General features: G+C 42.5%; 2 protein-coding genes across 3 annotated transcripts; one reads left to right on the forward strand and one right to left on the reverse strand.

Moving 5' to 3' along the window:
- The first annotated feature begins 5,663 nt into the window (after positions 1-5,663).
- Positions 5,664-9,749, forward strand: tril (TLR4 interactor with leucine-rich repeats). The gene is made up of 2 exons (XM_026300711.1): positions 5,664-5,761; positions 5,889-9,749. Exon 2 carries the CDS (start codon positions 6,010-6,012, stop codon positions 8,488-8,490), a length of 2,481 nt encoding a protein of 826 aa, XP_026156496.1. The 5' UTR covers positions 5,664-5,761; positions 5,889-6,009; the 3' UTR covers positions 8,491-9,749.
- Positions 9,750-9,875: 126 nt separating this feature from the next.
- On the reverse strand, positions 9,876-24,356 carry LOC113126607 (cyclic AMP-responsive element-binding protein 5-like). Of its 2 annotated transcripts, none has more exons than XM_026300712.2 (11): positions 24,268-24,356; positions 21,880-21,946; positions 21,216-21,309; positions 19,839-19,948; positions 19,192-19,448; positions 15,319-15,445; positions 14,956-15,027; positions 12,091-12,450; positions 11,718-11,999; positions 11,518-11,626; positions 9,876-10,658 (listed from the first exon to the last, which is right to left on the reverse strand). In XM_026300712.2, the coding sequence occupies exons 2-11, from the start codon at positions 21,931-21,933 to the stop codon at positions 10,525-10,527; spliced, it is 1,599 nt and encodes a 532-aa protein (XP_026156497.1). In that variant the 5' UTR covers positions 21,934-21,946; positions 24,268-24,356; the 3' UTR covers positions 9,876-10,524. The 2 variants fall into 2 exon arrangements, with proteins under 2 accessions (XP_026156497.1, XP_026156498.1); XM_026300713.2 differs by lacking the exon at positions 24,268-24,356 and adding an exon at positions 23,801-24,257.
- Positions 24,357-26,161: the final 1,805 nt, after the last annotated feature.

The raw sequence follows: 26,161 nt of genomic DNA on the forward strand, positions 1-26,161 counted from the left end.
AAGAACTTCTCCCTCATAGTCTAAAAAGTGACCTTGAGTAACACACTGACACTGTGTTCTGTACCGCAACCCTCCAGCACATTAAACCATCAGGGGCAAAAATAGCACCTGATTTTGATTTAGTTTTGGTCTTGTTTCAAACAAGTCAGATTTTAGGCAGAGGAGGAAACATTTACAAATCAGGAGCTGATTTTAAAATTTTGCATTAACACTCGTTACGTCATATTTTTAAGGTATTTCAGTCTGGACCAATGTGGTGGACTGGCTGACTGGCGGTGCCATCAATATAGCCATTTTCAGGTTATGACCATGACATGACCACTTTGTGCAGTTGGTGGTCCAGCCATGTTCTAACTTTTGCAAAGGAAGAGAGAAGCAAAAATACAATTCTCACAGAGGAGCAGCCGTCTACAGTGTTATTGTACTGTTGCTGCCATTTGCCTCACATAATATTCCATGTCTGCAGAGGGCGATGCTGCACGAAAGCAGTGCAGTGTGTGGGAGTGAACAGCTGCAGATCAGATGTCTCAGCTCTCTAAATTACTGACTGACAGCTTTGCTTTAATGACTCATAAAGCATAGGTCTTTTTAACTCTTGTTTGTGACTTGTTTTGTATTATGTTAGACTGAGTGATCCTGAGTTCATGTGCTTATGTGCAATTTTGTGCTTGCTTTCATGTTGTTGTGTGTGCTCGCATAGCCGCAGCCTATCACAGTTTTCAGGGTGTCTGAGTTCCTGGGTATGAGTGTTATCTTCTGTGCAGCTCATTGATCTTAAGATCTTAAAGGCATTATGCTCTTTCAGTGTCATTATGTGATGGAGGTGATTATGTGCATGCAGACAGTTTCTATCAAACTTGGTAGATCAAAGGGTTACCCTTCCAGTACACGTGCGCACACACACACACACACACACACACACACACACACACTAGCCTTTACACTGCCCTCCTTATTCCTCTATCGCCCCCACCATCCTCCCCACCCTTTCAGCAGGGCAATAGCATGCTCTCTAATTTTTTCCAGATGTCAAGTACCTCCCTTCCTCTTTCCCCTGCTCTATTCCCCCCCCCATTTCCAACTCTGACAGGCTCGACTGAAACCCCTAAAATTCTGCCAACCCCCCTTCCCTCACTCTCTCTCTTCTCCTCTGTTTGCCCCCATCTCCACCACCTCGTTTGACGTATCGACAAAACGTGACCCCTGGAGGTCAGGCAAGAGAGGCTGCAGCTCTCCCAGAGCAGAAAGGAATGCTGTGTAAATGCAATTCCCACATTGCATGACCGCCTAGTCTTGCTGCAAACAACCATTTGGTCATGCTCTTTTCATGACATCCTCTTTTGCTCTTATTTTGTTGAGATTATTACTGTTAGTGTTTATTAGTTTAAAAAAAAGTGCCTTGCAATTGCTGCAACTAGGCTCTGTCTTTTCTACTTTTCCCTTCTATCTTGCCCTCTTTTTCTCCCTCCTACGATGGGAACCAGCTGGAAGAGTTGAGCACGGGAGCACTGAGAAAGTGCAGGGTTCCAGGCATGGGGCCCAGATGTTCCCTTCACTCTTTTTCTCTCATTTATATACATTTATGTGCAACTAAAATGTGACTCAGTCTTCTGTATAACAAACAGTAATGCAGACTGTCGTCAGGCTCTGCTCACAGCAGCATGTCAGCGCAGTTACAGACGCATGTTGCACCGAGAGAAAAGAGTCTCTTTCACCATCTCCCTCTAAATGCATAAACACACTCACCCATCCGCTCACAAGCATACAAACTCACACGCGCACACTCACACACACACACACACCGTTAATCCGTATAAGCATGGACTAGATCTATGATTCCCCACTCTAGCTAAAGCACTTAATGATCGCAGCAGCTGTTGCTCATGTAAACTCTCCTCACACACAAAGAAACACAAGTCCACCTCCTCATTCCCTCTTTCCCTCCCTTTGCTTCATTCGCCCACCTTTGTCCATGCATATTGATTCTTTAAATGACTTAAGAAATATATCGAGAGAAACATTTACAGTCCTGTCACAACTGTTCATAAACATGCAAAAGTAAACATCCACAAATGGACATAACACAAGTTTTGCAACACTACTACACAAACTATTAATTGTTTGAACTATTTGCTTTTTGTTAGAGGTCTGATGGCGAAACCTGAGGAACAGTGTAGCTTTTCCCTTCTATTATAACTCATACTTTATACTGAGGATCAACCCTGGATATGTGATAGTTCCATGCCATGTAATGTTATAAGGACACGTCCCCATACAGCTCGTCTCGCTGATGCATTAGAGGCCTGGAGGGAACATGTGAGCCGCCAAGATGCCTGCATTCTGAGATACAATAGGATACACATGTTTCCACTAGCCCAACTTCCTGCAGGTTTGTGACTTTATGTGAGGCCCATTAGTCCCTACACTGAGAGCTCTGCTGTGACTGTGTATATTGTTGATTTTTTTTTTTGTAAATCTGTGATCTCTAGAGTATCCACCATATGTGCTCATGTGAATTTGTAGTCCTGTGCATGTGTGTGGGGAAGTATGTGTTAGCACAAAATCCCATCTTGTGTGCATTATCGGTTACGGTGTGGTAATATGCAGCATTTGACCTCCTTTTCCAGTGTTAGCCTTGCTGAAGTACTGGTACGTCTAAAAACAGTTAATACACTGAAGATTTGGATTAAATTGAACTTGACTGAAGATCAGTTGTGTAAAAATGTTAATATCTATACTATTTTCTGTCTTGCCAAGAGTTAGATTAGAACGTTGACAGTGATGTGTTAATTAGCACAGTGTGGACGTGCTGGATGGGATATTTTTCTGTACCTTTGGAAAGCGCTAGGCTGGCTGTTTCCCTTTGTCAGATTTTTATTATAGGCTAGAGTGCTCCTGACAGTAAGTTAATATTTATCTAAATTCAAAGTTTAAGCCTTGCAATGCAGTTTTCATTCTAGACCTTAGCAGAACAGAAACTTATTTATTAATTAAATAACGTTTACTAATTATCCCTATTTCACTAAAATCATTTTCACATGAAATATAAAAAATAAAGTCACAAAAATGTAATTCTTTGGTACTGTAAATGAATGTATTTAGTTAGTTTCCACCTCAGTTAGGGCGCCATACAACTTGTTGATCTTAAAGCATGCACAAGATATCTTTAAATTGATTCTCTACTCTCACATAAACATTTTCCCTCTCTCTCATTCACAGAGAAGCAGCTTCAGCACCCGAAGCATTTGAAGAGGAATGTAACACTCCAAGACGACCTACATACGCTGCAGCCTCAGCTTATTTACATGTACACGCACACACAACCTCACCGGCACTGACCTGGATATTTTCTATTTCAGGCAGACATACTTTTACACATACACAAAAAGCTGTCAGTCCACACTGCAGATACACAAGCCCTTTTCTCTTTCTCCTACTCAGATGGAATTAGCTTTCTCTCCCACAGACACACACACTCTGCTGAGAAACTAAAATGTCATATGGCAGGTTGATTGGCCACTGAGGGGAGCAGGCTGGTGACACCAGTCTGGAGCTGTTTTTGGTGTGCAGGCACGGTGGCAGACAGCACTGTAAGGGGTCCTGCCAATGTCTTTGTGAATCTGGGTCAACTCCAGAACATTTTTGACCCCTGTTTTCACATGCCTCATACTGTGCTATATCTAATCACCTCTATGTCCATCTTCCACCCAATTTGCACATCTCATTAATACAAAACATTTGACTCCTTCAGCCTCTTCCAAATGCTAATACATTAAACTTAAGCTCAAGGTATTGCTGAAGCTGCAATTAAAGCCAGTTTGAGCTGATGAAATCATTTGTGTATTCCTTTAAACTCTGACACAGACCAGGCAACAGTGATAAAATAACTAGACTGGTCCCACTCGGTCTGAGGCCAGACCTCTGAGTGTTGTCTCAATGTGTGTGTTCCTCACAAAGAGGGAAAGAGAGACCAGAAAGACAGGGACACATATGGGGGTGGGGGGTGGGAGAAGCAGAGATGCAGAAATACTATAGAGATATAGCCAGACAGGAAATGACCTCCCACAGAGAAAGAGAGGGGGTTTCCCCAAGGGTTATATTTCTCTCTCTCTGTCTCTCTCTTATACACAGACACTCAGAGCTATAATGTTTGACTATGATGTCTACCAACAGATATGCATGAGAATGAGACCAGTCGGTGAGTGCTGAAAGTGCAAAGGGCTAAAACAGTCATGCATAAGCTCGGCTCTGGAAACCATTGCATCACTCGAATCTCAAGGGTAGTTGAAAAAGCATCTGAGGGTGTGTTCATGCATGTGCTTGTGACTATGTGCTTGAGTGACTTATGCATATTCCTCCGTTGGTTGACAAATCTCCAGGTGGAGATGTCACTTGGAAAGAAGTGAGAAAGTGAACAGAGAGGTTCATATAGATAGCAAAACGTAATGGAGAGTTTAAATCGGTATCTAATATTAATAAACTTAAAGTATTTCAGTGAAATTGTGAATAAACAATTTAAATTTCCAGTTTCTGACACAAGTATTAACATTTTATAGTAAAATTGTATGGAAAAACTTTAACAGTATCTCCCTCAATGGTTAAAAATGTTGGGAAATGTGACAGGTGGTGCCAATGAAGGCTCAGATAGAAAAAGGTTCTGATCCATAGATTCTGCCTGTGTGTTGTAGGCTATGACAGTGGGTAAAAGCTCTACCTTGTGTGCCATAAACGTGCAGATGTCCTGGCAGTAATGCTGCATGCTTTTCAGACAGGACTGGAACAGAAACCTTCGTGTACGCTGCAGAGAATCATTCATCATTCCGCTCAATTCTGCACAAAATCTTCACATGCTCCACTCCCCCTGCGTTTATTTCCCCGCTTTTAAGTTAGAGATCTTTAACTCAGACTTGGCACCTCTCCTCATCACTTAACACACACGACCCGAATTCCTCATCTGAAAAATGTGAACCATCTGTGCTCCTTATGGTCCCTGCAAAACAAGGCGTGTTAATGAGAGAATGGTAAATTAGAGCTGAGTTGCATGATGAGGGTGTTCCTACTGTATACAAGTCATGCAGCCTGGGCTGTTGATGTGTTGATTGGAGCTTTGCATCACTTATTGAAGGCTATGCAATGTCTGCACTGAGCAGACTGACTGTACTTTCATAGCACAATGAATAGCTGTCCATTGCAGCTGTTCTATGAATTATTTTCAGTTTGTGTAAACCAGAGGCGATTTGAATTGTCGGTATTTTGTTGTGTGTTTGTTTAAACTTGTATGAGTGACTATAGCTTGCTCTGGATTCCAAGACTCCGGGGTTCTCTAGGGATTCCGTGGGAAGGAAATCTTCCTGTCTGCTTTGTCCATACCAGGGATCCGATCCAGATCTCAGACCCCCGGTGACTGCGGGGCCGCGCAAAGAAAAAAAAAAAACTCGGTCAAAGGGTTTCTCAATGTGTCTCCCACCCTCTCTCGTTAGACTCGTGTTTGTGTTTGAGTTTGATTACCTGCGTGCACGCGCAAAAGCGCTGCCTATCGTGCGTTAGGACGCGTGCACATCTGGTTTTGGCCAAGTCCCAGGGTTGCGGGGGAGGGACTACTTCAGCGTGTGTGTGTGTGAGAGAGAGAGAGAGAGAGAGAGAGAGAGAGAGAGAGAGGGAGAGGGAGAGAGAGAGAGAGAGAGAGCACGCTCTGCGCCCGAACTCTGTTGTTTCTCCAAACTCTGTAATTCGCAGCAGATGACCACTTGGGGGGATGGAGGTGAGTTTTTCCTCAGACAGCATGAGAGCGCACGGCACAAATTAATTTGCTCTAAACGCTGGATGATGCTGCTCAGTGATGGAGCCGTGTGCTTGACCCGTACAGCGGTTTTCTTTCCGCTTTTCAGAGCAACAAGTGGATTATGGAAGAGTCTGTCTGCAGCGTGAGAGAGGAGAGGGGCGACTGCACCTGAACAACACAAAGCGAATGCAGCATCAGTCTCTGACTGAGCCAGCCGCGCTGTGGCAATGGATAAGGGCAGTTACCTGGCAGGGATATGCTTTCTCTTCCTGTCGCTCAGTGGATTCGACTCTTCCTCACCGGCGTCAAGCTTTTGTCCCGACCGCTGTGACTGTCAGCACCCGCAGCACCTCATGTGCGCTAATCGCGGGTTGCGCACTGTGCCCAAACCCGTTGGTCGGGTGCCCGAGGAGGTGCTGACCTTCAGCCTTGGGGGTAACTTCATCAGTAACATCTCTGCTTTCGACTTCACACGGTACAGTGACCTTGTAAGGTTAAATTTACAGTACAACCAAATTCAAACGATTCATCCCAAAGCATTTGAGAAAGTCTCCAAGCTAGAAGAGCTGTATCTGGGACACAATCTTTTATCAAATATACCTGCTGGGACTTTACAACCCCTGAAGAAATTAACTGTACTCTATGGAAATAACAATGACATTAAGAAAATTACACCAGAGCTCTTTGCCAACTTGGATAATCTTGTTAAATTGCGCCTGGATGGCAACTCTCTAGAAGTTCTGCAGGACTCTGTTTTTAAAAGTCTGACCAGTCTACACTATCTCCACCTGGAATCCAACAAACTGCAGCATATTCACAGAAACGCTTTCTCCAAACTCACCAACCTACGCTTCCTAAACCTGGCTCATAACAAGCAGTCAGCCGTGCGTAACGCTCTCACTTTTTCCCAACTCAGAGCTTTGACAACTTTGCTGCTGTCCGAAAACGAAATCCAATACATTGGAAACCATGTCTTCCAAAATCTGAAAAAACTGTCCAAACTGTCCCTGAGCAACAACAGAATCTCTCGTCTGGACAGCGACGCTCTGAAGGGGTTGTCGAGCCTCAGAGAGCTTCTGATTGACGGCAACGAACTGGAGGAAATCCCCGCCGGTCTCCTCGACCCTCTGGAGCGCATCGAGGAGCTCGACTTCAGTAGCAACCGCATTTCCAACGTGGACTCTTTGGCTTTTTCTCAACTTAAACACCTTAAGGTGCTGAAGCTGAAGAACAATTTTCTCACCAGTCTATCCGGTGACATTTTTGCCCTCAACAATGTGCTTTACGACCTGGATCTCCATGGCAACAACTGGACGTGCGACTGTCGCCTGGAGGAGCTGAAGAGATGGATGAGTGTTGCCCATTCCCAGGGCAAATTATTGTCTGTTTTCGTGCAGTGCCATCACCCAGCGACCCTGAGGGGGAAGTATTTGGACTATGTGAACAGCTCCCAGCTGCAGCCTCTCGGGAACTGGACCCAGTTGTGCATGAGCCAAGCTGGGCCCGAGGAGAGCCGGGGAGGGGTTGTACTGGTGAAGGTGGAGGGAGAAGAGATATCAGATACAATAGAACTGGAGGGGAGAGGGGGAGAAAGTCGGGTGGAAGAAATAGAAGGCGCAGCTTTAAGCCAGAAAAACAGAGTTGGGATGTTAGTGAGGAAAGATGGTGAAAAAAGCAAAAGAGGGGGGCAGGAAGGCGTAGGAATCCAAGGAGACCAAGGGGCGCTAGAGGTGACACAACCCTCTTCGTCACTGGAAAGAAAGAAACCAAAGAAGAAGTCCGTCAGCCCGAGGTCACGACCTGCCGCAGAAGCTGCTGGGAGACGTGCCAAAGGGAGACGAAGGTCAAATGTCATTTCCAGCACTGATCCACCAGCAGTTTCAACACCAACTCTCAGAAACCTCACTGGTTTAAACACCGTGCTTGACACATCTTCTCCTGTGCTGTCAGGGGGAAGGTTTGACCTCCTGAGGTCGGACCAGGAGGATACTCTACCTGTTATCACGGATCCCTGCGCGTTCAATCGCCATTTCATCACTAATGTGTCTGTGGATCAGGTGACATCCAGTACTGTCACCGTCTACTGGACCACAAGGGATCATCATCGCTACACACCAGGACCTGGGCCGAGTCTAGACGAAGTCCACTACCGCATACTCTTTGACCGCTTTGGAACCGCAGATCGCTTCCCTCGCTTTGTTTACGCCCGCGGCACAGCCCGCTCTGTGACCCTGAGGGAACTCAGCTCGGATGTGACCTACATGGTCTGTGTGGAAGGAGTGGTCGGAGGATCCGTGTGTCAAGTCGCCCCTCGCGACCACTGTGCAGGCCTGGTCACTCTCCCCGAGGGTTTGAGCCGTGGAGGCGCACTGACCTCTGACCTCCAGCTGGTGACCGTGGCGACGCTGGCCGGGAACGCTGCGCTGCTGCTGGTCATCGGTGGGGTCTGGATGGGGAGGACACTGAGGAGGAAGCTGCAGAGGAGGAAGTCGGCCGTGCACGTCCGCCACATGTACTCCACCAGGAGACCGTTTCGCCCCACGATGGCGACGGCGTCCGTGTCCGCTGACTTCGCCAGCTACCAGAGCAGCCGTCCAGCTCGACTTGCACCGCTGGAGGAGGGGGACCTCATCGAGTTCCCATGTGACCGCTTTCTAGACAGCAGCAGCGCTCGCAGAGACAGTGACATGCAGAGATTCTCAGACTAGGACCATAAAAACTCTACAAATGAATACACAACACAATCAGTTGTGAATGGGTTTGTGCTGCGCTCTTTGGTGCAGCTGATCTGTCTTGGTACACGGCGGCGGCACAATAAAAACATCCGTGTGTTTGTTGCTGTGACCAAACCAAGTGTTTTGGTTTTTTTCATTCGACCACAAATAAAAAAGTGACAACAGAACAGCTCAGGTGACTCGAACTTCCTCTTCCTGTTTCCTCTTTTACTTCCTCGCACCTGCAAGTGTTTTTAAATGTATGATTTGACGTGAGTGCACGAGTCCGCATGAATGATGGACCACTGATTTCAACTATGGTGCTAGTGTTTTGTAAATGTACAGTCTGTGATGATGGCTGCTGGTTGGCAGGGAAAATGTTTGTTTTTTAATATCTATCATGTTTTATGCTTTTATATAGAACTTTGTATCATTTTGCATTACATGAAGTAAAATCCCTAACAATGTGACTTGACTGTAGACGATTTACCTCGAATACATCTGTTTTTCAAAAAAAAAATATATATATATATGTATATATAATATTATATTTTCAGGACAGACAGCTCAAGCTACTACTCAAATCTGCCATTATTTGGTCATTTGGCATCTGGATGGTGTTATCAGCTACATGTTTTAAACTTCATTTTTTACTATTCACTGGTGATATTGGTTTTAACTTAATTCTTGTATTTTAAAACACATGGGAGTAATTGTTTTCCATCTCTGCCACACATTGGATAAAGTAAGTGAAGATTACAGCAGTAGTGGATTACTGGATGTGCATGCGCATCCATGCTTTTTTATGCATGTGAAGAGGAGGTCTGGTAATAGTTAAGCAGTCCCTTTGTTTGAGCGGACAGGGTGGAGTGACTCCCACACTTAGTCCAGATCTCATGCACACACAAGGATGCACGTATACTCACATCATGAAAGAAAGTATTTTCCATATTATCAGCGACTCAACTCACAAAAGAACCTTTAAAGACTATATTAGCTCATTATTCTTATATTATAGTATTGTATTGTATTTTATACTATTATATTATAGTATAGTATAGTATAAAGTATAGTATTGGCCAAATATTTTTGTGACTAACCATCAGTAAAAAAAAAAACCAAAACAAAACAGTCACTAGGTGGCAGACTAGACCATACTGTATGTATGCCTACAGAACCAAACTGATCCCCATAATCTTATTACACATAACTGCTTTATATAAGATTTTAAAAAAATAGATTAAAACACTACAACAAAAAATCAGAATAAGTGTTTTTTATTTTAGCGCTACAATTAGAGCGATTGTCAACATCTTAACAGTACAAAAAGTGTAACTTAAGTGTACATTAAATAAAACTGACAGGGAGGATGTGTGAGAAAGTTTAAAGTCCTTTAGTGTCATAGGGGAGTGGTGTTTAAAAAAGTGCCTGAAATGAAACACTGTACAATCACGTGATAAATGGTTTCCCAAGACAGACTTGTGTTTGATTTGAAATCTTAAAATACGTTTTTTTGTCTTAGTGTTAATTATTAATATAAAAATACATAGTTTTGACAAGCTGAGAAGGCATATGGTGTTTACCTGCAGCTCATTTAAATATATAAACTAATATATAGGCTTTGTTTATTTAAATTAATGCAAGACGTGAGCAGGAGAGACTGGAATAATGTGTTATGGCAGAGTGAGTGCACAGTCAGTGGGCAGCAGGCAATGGTCAGATTGCTCTGAACAGAAACAAACATTTTATGAACAGACACAGGATCCAGTTGCCATGAAACCATCACAGTTTATGAAGAATGAAACTAGGAGAGTCTCTCAGTATGTGGTTCTTGTCTCTTGTCCAACCGTAATGATGGTAATAATGTGGAAAAATACCTCTGGTCACATGGATATATGAATTCACCTTTCCAGTTCAGTATTTGATCAACACTTTAAAGCCACATGGATCCATAGTTTGGTGGGATTTAAGTGTAACAATGAGAGGATTCAGTTTTCCAGTCCCACCCCCTCCTCAATGTGGTGAGGGCTAGCGTCCAGAGTGGGGGTCGTGCCCTGTGTCACCTCCAGCTGTTGAGGTGGAGATGCTGTTGTGTTGGATGGCCTGCAGTTGAGACCCAGGACCTACAGGGGTAGGACTTCCTCCTGGACTCACCCCTGCAGCTGGACACAGAGACAGCTGTCAATCAAAGTCACTGATCCCGCCTGGTTTGTCCATTCTGTGAGTGGGTTGCTAAGCATTTGCATTTGATTTTAAATGAGCAACAAACGAATGAAAGTCCATTACAGTTACAGGAAAATATCTCTTTTATTTTAACAAATGAATACTGTACATACAGGTAGAAACACAACAATAGAAATATATGGATATAACACATGCCAGTATTGCAGTCTTTTTTCTCTGAAGCTCAGAACAACAAACGTAATGGCTGCTTTCCATCTAAGCCACAAGGTGCAGTAGATTGTTCAGTATTTTTCATTTTAGGTCAGTTACATGTTCAGTTATTGCTGAACAACAATAACTGCCCTCAGTGACCAGAGTGCAAGATCTGCATTTTGTTCCATGCTAGCTTCATGCAAGGCAGAACAGCCACTGCAAGAATAGCAGTGCACACCATTGCAAATACCATCAAGGTCTTGTTCATTAAAGGGGCATGAAAATTAAAAATAGATTTCTTTGAATGGAGAGTTAAGAGTGCAGTGCTTTCCCCTGATTGGCTCTCCAAAGGTATAAAAGTGCATGTCCTAATATTTGGAGACTGTGGTGTTAAAAAGCAGAGTTTTGTCTCTTAAGTGCTGTTTAGTTGTGCTTTTTAAAATACATTTAAAGGTCCCTGTGTGTCTTAAGGGTTTGATTCCCATAACAAGATAAGATGTAACCATAGGGTATTCCCTTACATGCACATATAAGGTATGTATCTGAATTATACCCTCAGTGGTGGATGGAGATGATTTGTGTCAGGCATCAGGAAAAGCTGGTGATATTTCTAGCGAGGGGCTCAGGGTATGGGGTTTTACTCACTGGGGTACCCCTGTGCCTCTCTCTGCCGGGCGGTGACAGGACAGTCCTTGTGGGTGAGCAGAATCTGCTTGAGTTGACCCACCTCTGACCTCAGTGACGTCACCTCGTTCTGGGAAGACACAGAGAAATGTTAAGCAGTCTTGAAGTGCTGAATGTGTGTGTACTCATCTGCTGAGCGGGTTGTATGCTGAGCATCCCACCTGTAGCTGCAGGTTTGTGTGCGTCAGCTCTTCAGCTTTCTTCTCCAGCGATGACACCCACAGTTTCCTCTTCTGCCGGCAGCGAGTGGCTGCAGCCCGGTTACGTTCCAGGAACTTCTGCCTGCGCTCATCAGGGTCCTGCTCTGCTGTCCTCCTGCGACGGCTGCTGCCTCCCCCTCCTCCTGCCCCTCCTCCGCTACCACTGCAACTACCACCTGCCTGCACTGCATGCTGGGAATGAGAAGGCTGGGATGGCTGCATCTGCTGTGCAACTGGTGATAACTACAAGCAAAAATCAAATCAAATAAAATGAAATAAAGCAACCTTGCTGTACCTGATGGCAGAAAAATTAGGTATAGTATAAACAAAGTACCTGCGGTGGAACAGACAGGGCAGATGCAGGAGGTGAGCCCTGGTGCAGATGTGAAGGAGGTGACTGGTGAGCCTGAGCGTGCGGTACATTCCCTGACTGGTGAAGCTGGTGGCTGTGGGAGCTTCCCAGTTGCTGTGGAGGAGAGGCATGGCATCGCTGTTGGTAGGTGAGGGGTGGAGCTGGAAGCTGAGAATGATGTGGATTATGATGATGAGGGTGGTGGTGATGTTGGAGCGGAGGTGCCTGATGACGCTGTGACATCATCTCCATCATATGACCCATGGATGTAATAGGGTTGTTGATGGCAACCAATCCTGGCTGGTGCTGGTGATAATGATGGACCAGTGTTTGTTTGGCTCTCTAATTGTATAATAATAAGAAAAGCATAAAGGAACTTAAATTATACTATATATATGGTATATACAATATCATGCAAATTGACTCCCAAATTGGCCAGTGGATGCTGTGTCCTGTACTGTGTGGTGTCTTATTGAATTTATGAGTACATTGGTATTTTATGAAAACACGGTTCTATAATTGGCTTGATATAAGAACAAGCCCTAGATGTAAAGAGGCTGTGATTATACATCGTTTTCCATCTCTCTCATAATGGGTGGGGTTTATTTGACCCTGTCCAGCACTAGCTAAATTAGAAACATCAGATAAGCTCCTAACCTACAGGCCACCTCAGGTCAAACACGCCCAAGTAACCAGGTCCTGGACACCGAGCCCCACGGTATCTTACCTCTCTGTAGCAAAGTGTGGGAAAACCAGTAAACACACTAACTAACTGTTCTGTCAATATCCCCCACATAATCCTTTGTCACAGCTTCTCCTTATAATCTACAACCATGAAGACAACTGTAGATAAGATGGATAATGTGTTCCAATAAATGCTGCCGTCTGCAGCTTGATACCTTCACACTTTATCATTCCCGCGTATCATCTGACTAAACAGACTGTAAGAGCTAAATTAAACCTCATCTCACCTTTCTCCTACGCTCAGCAGAGGAGAGGGAGAGAGGGAGAGGTCATGTTTGGAGCATGACATCACCCCCCCTCCATGGCAATATTGCTATCTGCTCCCTGTTACACAATGTTTCTTTAAGCGAAGACGCTGAGTTTTTCCTCTCTCTCAACCATTCAGCGACAAAAAAGGGAGCACATTTAGCAGCTGCCAAGAATGAGGTCACTGAGCTGCCTGTGCCAGCTTTACCAGCCAGCAAGGCTGCCAGTCAAACACACACGCACAGCCACACACACGGAACAGGACGGGACATGAGTATTTCAGCTCTGTTTACTACATAGAAACACCCTGACACTGGGGCCTGTGATTACATCATGGATTGCCTTGGCCTGGATGACACACCACATTGATATTTCTGTCTGGAGGGATCAGTGAATGAAGACACAAAACTATACATGAAACACTGATCCACTTGTCAAGCGTTTACTTTTCCACTTGAGTTGAGTGTGGAGTTACTGTAGGGTAGAGGCTTGTTAATACACCTACTTGTGGTTTTACAGAAGCAGAGTCGGGTTTCACACCTTGAGAATGCAAAGCGCAACACCTGATGAGACAATTTTCTACAGAACAGAACAAAATTGGCCTCCAGAAGTGCATGTGTGTGTGTGTGTGTGTGTGTGTGTGTGTGAGTGTGTGTGTCTGTGTGTGTGTGGCTGAGAGAGAGAACAACGGACTAAAGAGGTTCAGATTTAAACCTGAGACCTGAGTGGCCACTTTTCATTTGCTGCTCTATCTACAAACATTGCTCATGAAGTTATAACCTGCAAGTGACAGAGACAGCTTGTGGACTTCAGTTTCCTCTTACAGATTTCACAGTTTCTGCTCTGAAGTTGCTTTTGATAGCATACCTACAGTTAATTTATATGACATGCACACAGAAAGAGGGAATGTATAATTCATAAAAGAGTCTGACAGCATGTAGACACAAGGAAAATACAACAACCAAAAAACTCAGGGAGAGCACGTAGACTGTGAATATGCCAAAGGCAGAATGTCAAAGAGTATTAAACTTTGAGAACAACTGAAATCACTTATATAAAGTTAAGTGGACCAGGTAACTTTTTTCTTGATGCTTTTTTTTTCCTCTTTGCTTATACACCAGATATAATATTGGGGTTCAGTAATTTATGGGTTTCATTTTAAAGTAGAGCTTAGAAGTTTGACATTTTAGGAAAAATGCTCCTGTGCTTTCTTTCTGACAATAAGCTTAGATGATCAAACTATTCACATGTTTGGCCACTAAATATGAAGATACAGGCAGCATCTAATTAGCTTAGCTTAATAAAAACGCTGAATATAGGGAGAAATAGCAAGTGTAGCTATGTCCAAAAGAAAACAAACACAACGTAACACACAAGACTTTAATAAAAAAAATATCCTAATTCAATATTTCAAAGTGTGTTATGTGTCAGATCTTAAACTACAACATGTACATTAGAGAGCTTTAGAGCTGGCAGGTGGATCTATTACTCTTGTTCAGAGTCAGGATAGCTGCCTCCAGTCTTTGTAGTGAGATAAGATACTGTAACTGGCTGCTGGTGGTAACTTCATCGCTTATTTGGCATGAGAGTGATATAACTCTTCTATTCCCTGTCTCCACCAGAAAGTAAATAAGTGCATTTAATAAACTCTTCCTTTAATGCCGAAACCAACAAATGGTTGTGAACTTTAATCCAGCCACTAGTGGACTGGCGATAGTGTGTCTGCACTCTGTACTGTCATAAATGGAAATATACAGCATGCTTGTACAGAGCACAATAGCCAGAGCATAATGTTATCACCGCAGGAGAAAGGAATAATCCAGAGAAACAGAAAGACGATATCTGCACTGGTCGTACCTGAGGCGAGGAACAGGAGGGGTTGTGTACAGGACCTGGTACACCCATTACACAAGACATCTGCTTCTCTATCTGAAGAAGAAAAAAAATTGATGCAAAAATAACATTTTAAGCATGACAGGAAAAAGCATCAGCACATATATAACCTCAAGTAGAAAGAGTTCCCCGCAAGGTCACATCCATCTGGAGTTTGACACTATTGATTAATTCATTTAGAAAAGTGAAGTGATTTTTTTCTGTGAGCCATAAATATTTCTAACTCTGGGATCTTGACAACGTTGGCCACTATAGCTTCATCTGTAATTCATAATGCATGCAATGTCTGAATTGTACGTATGTGAGTAACCAGTCTCCCATACTTACAGACATGTGCTGAGCAGATGCCCCTTGCATGGCGGGGTCTGGCAGAGTGCCAGGTAAGGAGGCTGGTAGTGGTTGTCTGTGTCTGTTCCGCATGTGGAGGAGGGAGGACATTGACCCGGGAACTGGCCTGTGGTCAGCCACAGGGAGAGAGAGAGAGAGGGGGACAGGTCATTCCACAGAGCAATCCAAAGCTAAAGTATTGCTAATCTGGGTTCACAGAGAGGTGCAAGTTGAAACATTTATAGCTGGGTCCTCATGGCAGATGGAGCTGAGACTGAGCTACATGGACATAGGTCAGAAACAGTACATTTGGGAACTGAGGATGTATGAATGGATGAATAAATCAAACAAGATTATGTTAAAATCTACTAAAACTGGACTGATCTGATCTGTAAATGTCAACTAACTACATCGTAGTCAGTAAATGTACCAGTACAATAATATAAAAATACTGAATCGCATAAAAATGTCCCATGTGAGCCATCTTTTTTTATGTAAAATGACCCAAATCCTAAATTCAGCTATCTCTTATGTGTATTGGTGTTATTGTATTACATATTAAATCATTAGACTGCTAATGTAACAATGCAGAAGTACCAGTAGCATTTTTCCATTAAGGTTGTAGCCAGACCAAATGTGGCCAAATGTGACCAAAAAGTGGCTCCCAAATTAGGAAATGAAACACACCAAAGTGTCACAAGACGAAACAGGTCATGAGATGATTAAAATAGGAGGAAAGAAGAATAAGCAACAACACCTGTTGCACAGCCAGAGATTAATTTTATAACTTTTTTCAAATTTTTGCATTTCTGTGTAATATTTGATCTTTTATCATTTTGTGATAAAACTGTTCTTTAAGTGTGACATTTATGGGGGAAATCCCATATTGGTGGGACTGCTAGCAAACTTGTGAAAAGATACAAGATTAACATTGCATTGTGTTTGATAAAAGAAAATGTTTTTAATTACAATTTTGTATCTAAAAAGTAGCTTGTAAGTATACCTGCTGTATGATGTAGAGTAAAAATACAGTAATTATGAAACAATATGTGGGAACAAGATGATGCTCTTGGGGCCACTCAGTAATCAGTATATAAACACTGCATCTAAATAAGGTGAAATATAATGTAAATTAGTATTCATAGGAATATTTTTAAATGTAATTTAAAAATAATTGTATTGCCTGCCAGCAATGTTTTAGACATTTACATATTATTTGACATAATTATGCATTTGAATTTATTGCTTGTCTCTAAATTGTGAATGAAATTTAACCAGATATTTTTCAGTGAAATAAGATGATATCTTTATCAGTAATTACCAAGTGTAACTTAAATATTTGTTACAACTTACAAAGTTGAAGAGATTTGGAATTAAAACTTTAATTTTTCATTTAAAAAAATATCTTATACTACAAATACAATTTTGACATTCGTAACAAACCAAACTACTTGAAAATCACACATTATGGTTATTTTACCTGTGGGCAGACATGCCTTTATACACATACATGCTCTAGGTTATAGTGAGGTATCACTGTGATAGACAGCAGTGGTTCATGTACCATATAAGTCTATGTAGCTATGGAGGTATTCTATCAAATCAAAGAAGAAATCTCAGGGGTGGAAACTGTCTCAATCGGAAACTATCAACCTAGTTACAAACCACTAATTGAGGAAATGAATGGTTTTGTAATGTGGGTAAACCAACACTTTTGGACAAAAGCATCTGCTGACAGAGAAAACAAATCTAAATGTTATTGTTTGTGAATACAAACACATAAACAGGTTTGAAGAGAAGCAATGACAATGGAAAGTATGGTGAGGTGAAAAAAGTGAAAGAAAACAGAAATACAGGAAAAAAAGCAACGCTTGAGAGGGAGGAGAGAAGCTCAGGGATCACAGCGGGGGATGCGGAGACCCGGGGTGCCATGTGCTGACCTAACTGCACTGGCCCCCAGCCAATCGGACTGCGTGGGCCTCTGTGGCTGCACTGAGGTCATCGGGAATGATGTCATCACTGAATGTGGGGTATGCGGCCCGTTTAACATACACCAAAGTACAGACAAACCAAAACAGCATTTCCTAACGTAACCACAACAGTTCTACCGGGCCAACAGCCAGACACTCAGAGACCAGGTCGCTATGACAACCTGTGTTAAACATGAGGGGAAACAGTCAGACACCCAATTCATGGTTGACTTTACTAACACTAAGGTGGTTTCACTGACTAACATGCTGTCTGGATTGAGCTAACACCAGTTTACTGTACTATAACTGACTGTCAGCTCTCTCTGCTGTCCTGTCATGTCTGTACCTGGACAGATGTTTGTACTTTACTATGTCACTGACTTACTTTGACTCATCTAATTAACTGCAGAGATGTTACAGAGGCTTTGTTTATCTGCAGTACGTGTTGCAAATAGAAATGAGCTCTGGGTTTGTTGATAGGAGATAAGGATTTTATATGACTGTGATTCAGGATAGGAGACAAGTTCAAAATCGCTTCTTAGGCTTTAACGTATTACAAACACTGTCATAAATGTGAGCCGTCCTGTCGGCCAAGGGCTTTGAAGTGTTGACCATGCAATTACAATGTTTGAGTTTGGCAGAGGACCTTTGTTATATGTCGCTGCTCATCTCTTTCTCCCGTCATATCCTGTCTGGCTTTACTGTAAATGATCTAATACAGTAAAAACAAATGGCCAATATTTGAATAAAAAAAGAAAGACAGGTAGTGTCAGTGATGAACATCAGACACAGCAATGGAAAAATTACAAAATGCTAACTGCAGAAAACTAAATTTGAACTACGTCATGAAAAAGCACACTTCAACAAGTTCAACCCGAATATGAAGTGAAAATCGATTTGCTGAAAGAACTTGTGATTTAAGTGCAACTATTGAATAAAGTGGATGTGTTAGTCTGTGCAAGTTGCTGGAAAAAAAAAATCATTTGAGAAAAATATATTTTTGCATTGAAGTCTCATGAAAATAATTTGTATATGCTTCGAATTGGAAAACAAATCATTAGCGGCCATGCAATGACTGCCAATTAATTATGAAATTTGAACTTTGAAATTAAATTGTAAAATGTATAAATGTTTCAAATGCAATCTATAGTAAATCAGTTTATTTTTACGCCAGAGCTGCTTGCATATTAATTACAATGTTATCATTTTGATTACATAAAGTCAAAATTGAAACTAGTGAATAACTGAATAAATGTAAATGTGATGCTAATATCAAACACTTTTTCTCACTAAACAGCACCTATGTTCAAAATATACACAAAACCCACGATTAATGTAACCCATGTATTCTAATGTCGTGATGATGTCCCCAAAACTGAACTGTCATGAAGACTAGAAGCAGCTGCTGGGTGCTGGTAAGATGAAAGACAGGAACTCCTCTAATCTGTCTGTTGAACTGGGTGATAACCAGGGAGCCATGGAAGTTTCCCAGGGGCTGAGAGACTTCAGTCTGGTTCTCAGGTTTTACAGACATAACAGAGGCAGTCTACGAGTGGTAGGGTGGGGAGTGTCACTGGGTTTGAGTGGGTTTTATGCAGTTCTCTTTGCTTTTACTCCCAGTAAATTGATGTTTGATTTTTTCCTCTTTTTTTCCTCTTAGTTCATTAGAGCAGTGATAAATTATGCAGGCACAAATACCAGTCTGTGCCAGACAGAATAAGTTATAGTACATTCAAGACAGGATGGGTGGGTCAGGGTGAAGGAGGGAAAGAGAGTGAGAAAAGACAGCGTTAAAAGGAAATATGTGTGTGCGAAGAGAGTATGTATTGTTGCATGAATAGATAAAAGATATTTATGTGCATGTTTAAATCACTTAAGCTGTATATGCCATAACCATACTCACCCTGAGTGTGTGAGGGTGGAAGAAGCCTGGGTGATGACTGATCCAGACTGGGAGGAGGACAGAGCTTGCTGGGCAGCCAGGCTGCAGCTCGGGCCCATCAAGGGGCCGTGAGACTGGGGATGCGGCAGGGGCTGGGTATGGGGATGGTGCAGTGGTGGTTGGGGATGTGGGTGCTGAGGCTGGGGTGGGTGCTGGAGCTGAAGCTGGGGTTTTAGCTGATGCTGGTTCATACAGGATGGCCCATTATGGGAAAGCGTCTGTGGGGAGAAGCGGAAGCGACAAACAGCTGGGACAATTTCCAACTTGTAGGGCAGTATCTGCTGTCAGTCACAGCATGAGTTGTGTGATCTGATGTGATTTTAATGTGTGTCCAAATGCATGCATACAGATGTTCAGGTGTGTGTGTCTGCACATGCTTGTGTGATAGACGTCTGTTTAATTTACAGGGGAGAACATGATCGCCTGGTGTGTCTTTCTGTGCAGCAGGTCAGATATCTGCAGTCGCAAAGTTGGGTCTGACTGCTATGGTCTCCCTCACATTCCAAGTATCACTCAAAACACAAACCTGTCAGACCTCACAAACCAACACCAACAAGCCATCAACAATAAGGCAAAAGGTACGGTTGTATTTTTCTATACAGTGTTACCTGTTTGTTTTTCTCCTCTTCTTGTGCTTGAAGAAACTCTTCCTCTATCTCTTTGAACAGACCAACTTCTTCACAGTTCTGCAAAAATCTGGTTGGTGTCGGAGTCTGGTCTGGAAATAGTACATGCAAATGTACACAAAAAAAGGGAGTGAACAGAAAATCATGTATTGTATTATAATTGATCGTTCTAAATCAACTGTCGTTCAGGTTGCTTTCCCAGGAAGAGAAACAAGTCTCCACTCTGTCTCTGATAACATAAGTCTGTCTCTGTGAGCCGTCTAAACATGCAGGGGTTAAAGGTCAGCTGCGCTCTTTGTTTGGACATGGGATTTCCTGTAGGAGGCGTGACAGGCTCCAGAGCAGAGACACAGAGAGAGAGAGAGAGAGAGAGAGAGTGGTGCAGAGGGAGAGTCTGCAGATGTTAGATGTCAAGATGATGTTTACTTGCTAGCAGGCAGCTGTTTCTATGGTTACAGACAGTTTCAGGTGACAGTGTTTTGACCAGTCTCTGTAGTGTGTGGATCATGTTGGTAGAATGCAGAGATGCTTAGCTGGTGGAGCTACTTGTTATGCACCTATCCTGAACTTTTTATTTGCATTTTTTGGACTCTTACATTCACAACCTTAACATTTGACATACAACTGGTTTAATACATTGAAGCAAAAATATGTCTCAAAAAATTGGCTACAAGATTCTTTGGTTTACCTTTAAATAATTGCAGATCTATTTTATTTAATGTCTTACTGAAGAACAGCCTTAATAAGTTATTACATGCAGTGCACACTAGGGTTTGAATATGAATTTTCAGCTACTGAAAGACATTTTCCCAAATTATTAATTTTGCAATAACAAATAGAAGCAGCATTTAGGCCGTCATATGAAAATAAATCTCCACACTCAATTTATTTAAATGTGCTGACCCCTATTTAAGTTCTCTCTATGTTTTTTCTAAATCAAAGTGGGCCTTCATTGGTGACATTATGTTTGGTCTAATCTGATGGCGTATACTATACATGTTGCAACATGAGCAGCTCTGTTTCACAGCACAGACTATGTGAGGCTTAGGAAGCCTGTATCAAGCTTATCTGATTTCATACTGTATAACGTAGCGTCATCATTTTTTCATCAAGCACTGATCCTGAAAAAAGGTCACCACATACACGGAGCCAAACAGCAGCTGAACTGAGTGACATGTAGCATGTCTAAGTAGTGACAAAAAAAAAGATTATTGAGAGAAAGGGTGAAAGCTGCTAATTAGAAGTAACATTTTCCCAGACAATAAGCCAAACCACACATGTGTAATCTAAATATTAAAAGCCAGCTTGATGGTGAAGAAGAGCAGTGGATGTGGGAGGAAAGCTCTGTGCTAGTCTCACCTGTAAAAGCCGTGTCCGTCTTGATAGGGGGGAACTTGAGGGTCATCTCATGCTTGTGTCTGTGGATGATCAGATGCTCCTCCAACTGGAAGCACTGCAGCGCACGAACAGAGTGAGAAAGCTATGAAGGGATGTGCAGCTACAGTGCATGACATGGGAAGTGACTTTCAGTTAAATCAGCTGACAACTTTTAGCTGAGAAATATTTGTTATTCTGTTAAGTATTTTAAAATATTTATCACTACATACATATTTATCATCAATATAGTCTCTGAGAATTTTTATCATTTGTATTTTCTTTTTCTGTTACTTGTGCTAATCACAGTGGTCTTGTTACTACAGCCTCAATAGTATGCCAGCTTACAAGTTAATCCTCCTATTATGTGATTATGGGACAAATACAATCTTGAAAAATCCTGTAACTATCAGCCTGGAAACACACTGTGTCCACTTTGTTTTTTTCCCCCAGTATATACAGAGATATAACATAACTACTGTTCAGTTATAGTTTCCACAATTATTAAGTGTGTGATAATATTATCTCCACATTAAAGCATTTTCTTTTACTTACAATATTTTAATCATGCTTGATAATGATAATCATATATAGTTTTAGAGTGTGTAGTCTTTTCAGCACAGGTCTATCACACATAATGCCAACTGACCTGAGAGCAGCCTGGGGCGCCGCACACATAGGGCCCGTCCTGTTTGTCATTCATGTCATCCACAAATCTGCAAAACAGAACAACCAAGAGCAACATATTAACTTGCACCATCATCATCATATTGTATATGGAGAATTACAGTGTCTCTCTCAGTTCCCAGTTACTGCATCATGATTTCATTCACCAGAAGGACAATGCCCTTAGATACAATAACGCTGTACAATACAGTTATTCATATATTATTGTGGCTTGCTGTAGAAGCGTTTTGGAAGAGGTGTGTAATGAGGTAGATGCCACAGATGGTGGATGTTACCCTCTGAGACACAACATTATCTTGAGGATGATGAATCCTTTGGTGGCAGCGGAAGTCCACCAGTCCTGGGGTCTGACAGCATTGCTGCATACTGTAGGTAGCTATTTTCATTAGCACCTGCACTACAAAACATGCAATCTTTTTGTTTTTTTCCCCTAACTATTTATTACTAATAACATGTCAGCACCTGAAGGGCATCAAAGTCTAACAGCATTGTGAGCTTTACTCTTCATAGTTATTATGCAGCGAAGCGCCAAGTGTAGTGCAATCGTTTAAGCCTACAATTAGGCTTTCATCAGGGCATCGGTTAATAATACAAGAGCGGTGAAAGGATGCATACTCACCATGCCTTGCATAAAAATCAAGTCATCATGGGATAAAAATATCAACACAAACGCAGAATAGAGCACAATGGTAAATATGCTTGCAGCATGTTAACCTCAGCTTTACTGTGGAGATATCAGGCCAGTGACGGGTGGTAGTTATGTCTTATCTAAAATGCTGCTGCTGCTGCTGGCCCTTCATTTTCCACAGAGAGCAAAGGAAGAATCCTTCATCTCCCCAACCTCAAGCATTCCTCTGAGCTGCATGGCACCAGGCAAGATTCACACAGGAGGTCAAAAGGTTGACAGTTCCTTGACTGTTCATCTTTCTACAGTACATGTTCTCTGATAACTGCAGTGAGGAGGAAGATGTGATCGAGAAAGTTTTTGAAGGTGGAAATGAGGGCGATGAGAAGTGTGTTGATACCTGTTCACAGGTACACACACACTGTGTAACTTTTCTTTGCATGAGCTGAGAAAACAGTACAGTGGGTCCTGCTGTTATGGGAAGGAGTGAGTGCTAAAGAGAGGGAGGAAGGACAGACAGGGCAAAAGTAAATGCTTCCATAAGAAATGGAAAGTGTGTGTGTGTGTGTGTGTGGGGAGGTGACATTCGGCTGATGGAGGGAGAGAAATGGAAAGGGCAAGTGACAGTGAGAAAGAGAGAGAAGGAGGCGGATACAATGAATGGAAGACAGAAGGAATGAAAGTAGGAGGTGGCAGAGGGAGGGCTGCCCTGTAGGCCTACTCCTGACAGGTTTGAACCTGCCTCAACCCCCATTTTCCAACCCTGGGCAAGTAGAGGTGACTTCATGGGTGAGGGAGTGCATGTGAGCATGCATGCTTGTGTGTTACTAAACAGAATAAGCAAGCATCAACAACACTACAGCTAAAGACATCTGCAGAAACCTGTTAAAAATACACAGGATATGACAGTTGCGGTGATACATCATTATACATCATTTGATAATTCACACATAAATAAACAGTCTCCTAAACAGGTTTGTCCTCAGCACCAGATGAGCAGAGTCAGCATATCTCCACCAAAACCTTCTGTCAGCGTGGTTACATCAACCCAGAATGACGTCATCCTTAATACACAAATCCAACAACAACCCAGACAACAAACATGTTGCCAGTTCAAGAAGGATTAACGTGTGTTTAAAAAAATAATACCTGAAGCAGCTAAATTATAACGTTTCCCGCCCTGTCTTCTATCTTTACTTTTGATATCCCTCCATATGTAATACCCGGGTTGAAAACGGAGCCAACCTCAGCTACTTACTACTTCTCAAAGTTCCCATAACTGATGGCTGAATGTCAACAACATCGCACCGGGCGCCGGTGTCTGGAGTTCATTCAACTCAAATTAAGCAGCGGTTCTGAGCAGCAACTCCTCCGGCAGGCGGGCGGTCATCGCATGTGTGTGTCTCAAGAACACGACCCGGTGTGTTTCCTTTTCTATGGTTCCGTAAAGTAACCTGCTCCAACTCATAAACAACCCGGCACAGCTGTATGGAGAGTGCTGTCACACCCCCCAAATAGACACTCGCGCTCAGCCCGGCGTCCGCCTGGTGATGAGACTTCACCGGGACAGCTAGCCAACAAAGTTCTCCCGCTAACTTTCTGGTAGCGTCCAAAAGCCAAATACCAGCCGCAGAAACAGCTTCAGCAGGCTACGGTTTGGTGTCAGGGCAGCGGAGGCTGTGGAGCCGAAGATTTGGTGAATGAAAGTAAATAGCGGAGCCTTACCTACAAGTAGCGAGGGACAAGCGGCGCTCTAGAGGAACCACGTTGGACTGGGGCGAGATTACAATACGATCTATTTACAGAAGCATTACATCACCCTCCCGGTGACGTCACGTGGGATTCCTGAACTTCTAAATCATTGCGGTCCCGTACGGAGAGAGGGGGCGGGGCTACGGCACCGGCCGGTAAGGGGACGGGCCGGGCCGGGACAGGAAAGCAGCACATCGTGGTGGACCTGCACCGACAGACGAGCCAAGTCAGGCACACCAACAGCAACGTGACGGGACACGGGGCACATTGAGTGGGCGGAAGACACCCAGTTTTTTTCCCCTCTCCCCATTTATGATGTCTACCTTTACAGCAGCGTCTGTCTGGAGTTTATGATTCAAAATGCTGTAGGCCTAATTATATTTATCTAAAAATAAAATCGTTGTTATGGAACATAAATATAAGTGTGGTTATGACAAATTAGGTTGTAGTATGTCCGGAAATTATCTTGAAAAAAGAAACTGGCATTATAATGGAACCTTGGTTAATGAACAGGTAAATTATAGTAATATCAGCTCTAATATGAGGCTATTATTATTATTATCATTGTTAATATTATTACTATTGTTGTTATTGGTGTAGACATAGCACCAGTTGTGGTAGTAGTAGTAGTAGTCAATCAATAACACAGCCAGCATGCAAGAAGTATCTTAAGACAGACAACCAACAATCAAGTAACAATTGACCTACATATTCTACACAGTAATCATAAAACATAATTGAAGTGAAAGGATCTTAAAGACTGTCTGCAGTTCATTCCATTTCTAAGGTACTACTTGAATGTAGTTCTGCTTGGGTTAATACAACAATAATATCGACATATGGACCAATATATTATTGGATCATACTATACAGGTTAGAAAAACTGAAAAGAGAAAAGAAATACAAGGCAAAGTTTTAGCAGGGAAATAGGAGTGATTAATTTCAACACTCTTTATCATTTGTGATAGTCTGGTTTGTTGTTACCATCATGACACACGCAGTCAATGCACACTGGTGGCCATTGTGTGTTTAATATGATGTCATAAGTCAGGATCTGTGCAAAGAGTTGCATCCTGACACAAGTTAGTGTAGGGGGCCCAACAGATTTAAAACTAAAGTTGTTATTCATCACGTTTTGTATTAAATATACCTTTTATACTAAAATGGATGGTATTCATTCTTATGTATAGTTTTAAATGGATTTAAGTGAAGTTAGTATATACCAAATGTAATTATTTTTCAAAAAAAAAAAAAAATTAAAAAGGGCAAAATACAACAAGAAGGATTTTGGTCATTCACATTTCCACTGAGTTAAACCATGGAGTAATATCTCTGCCATGTTTGGTCAGGCTTTCCGGTCCTCCAGTGGGTCTCTAGCTGCAAAGAGGGATTTGATTTTGTTGTGGTTGAAGTGCAAAATGTGACCAAACCCTACTGACTCATCGTCCACCAATCGCCTAAAGCATGCAAATTTTGGTAGCTGCGGCAACAAGAAAAAACAGGAAGTTGTGATGATGTCACTCTGTGTTTTGAGCTCTTCCCCCTTGTGGACATGAATCTCTGAGTTTTGTTTTGAGTGGTGATAAGGGTTTTGTTTCACAGCACGTGTGTGTGTGTGTCTAAGAAGAATGCACAGTCACACTAAAAAGTATATGACGGCAGCCAGGAAGTCTCTGGTTGGTGCCCTAGAGCAGACAATGCCACAGAGATTACAACTACCTCCATAACTCAGTGGCAGTACCAGCCATTACCATCTGGCATCTTCACCTAAGCTTAGCTTTTAACAGCCAGACTGGGAGCATTAGTGAGCAGCCTGCTCAGGGCCTGATGTCATCTTGTCTCTAAAAATATGGTGTTTCAGGTCTAA

This window comes from Mastacembelus armatus, chromosome 11 (assembly GCF_900324485.2).
Source record: "Mastacembelus armatus chromosome 11, fMasArm1.2, whole genome shotgun sequence".
Taxonomy (NCBI): Eukaryota; Metazoa; Chordata; class Actinopteri; order Synbranchiformes; family Mastacembelidae; genus Mastacembelus; species Mastacembelus armatus.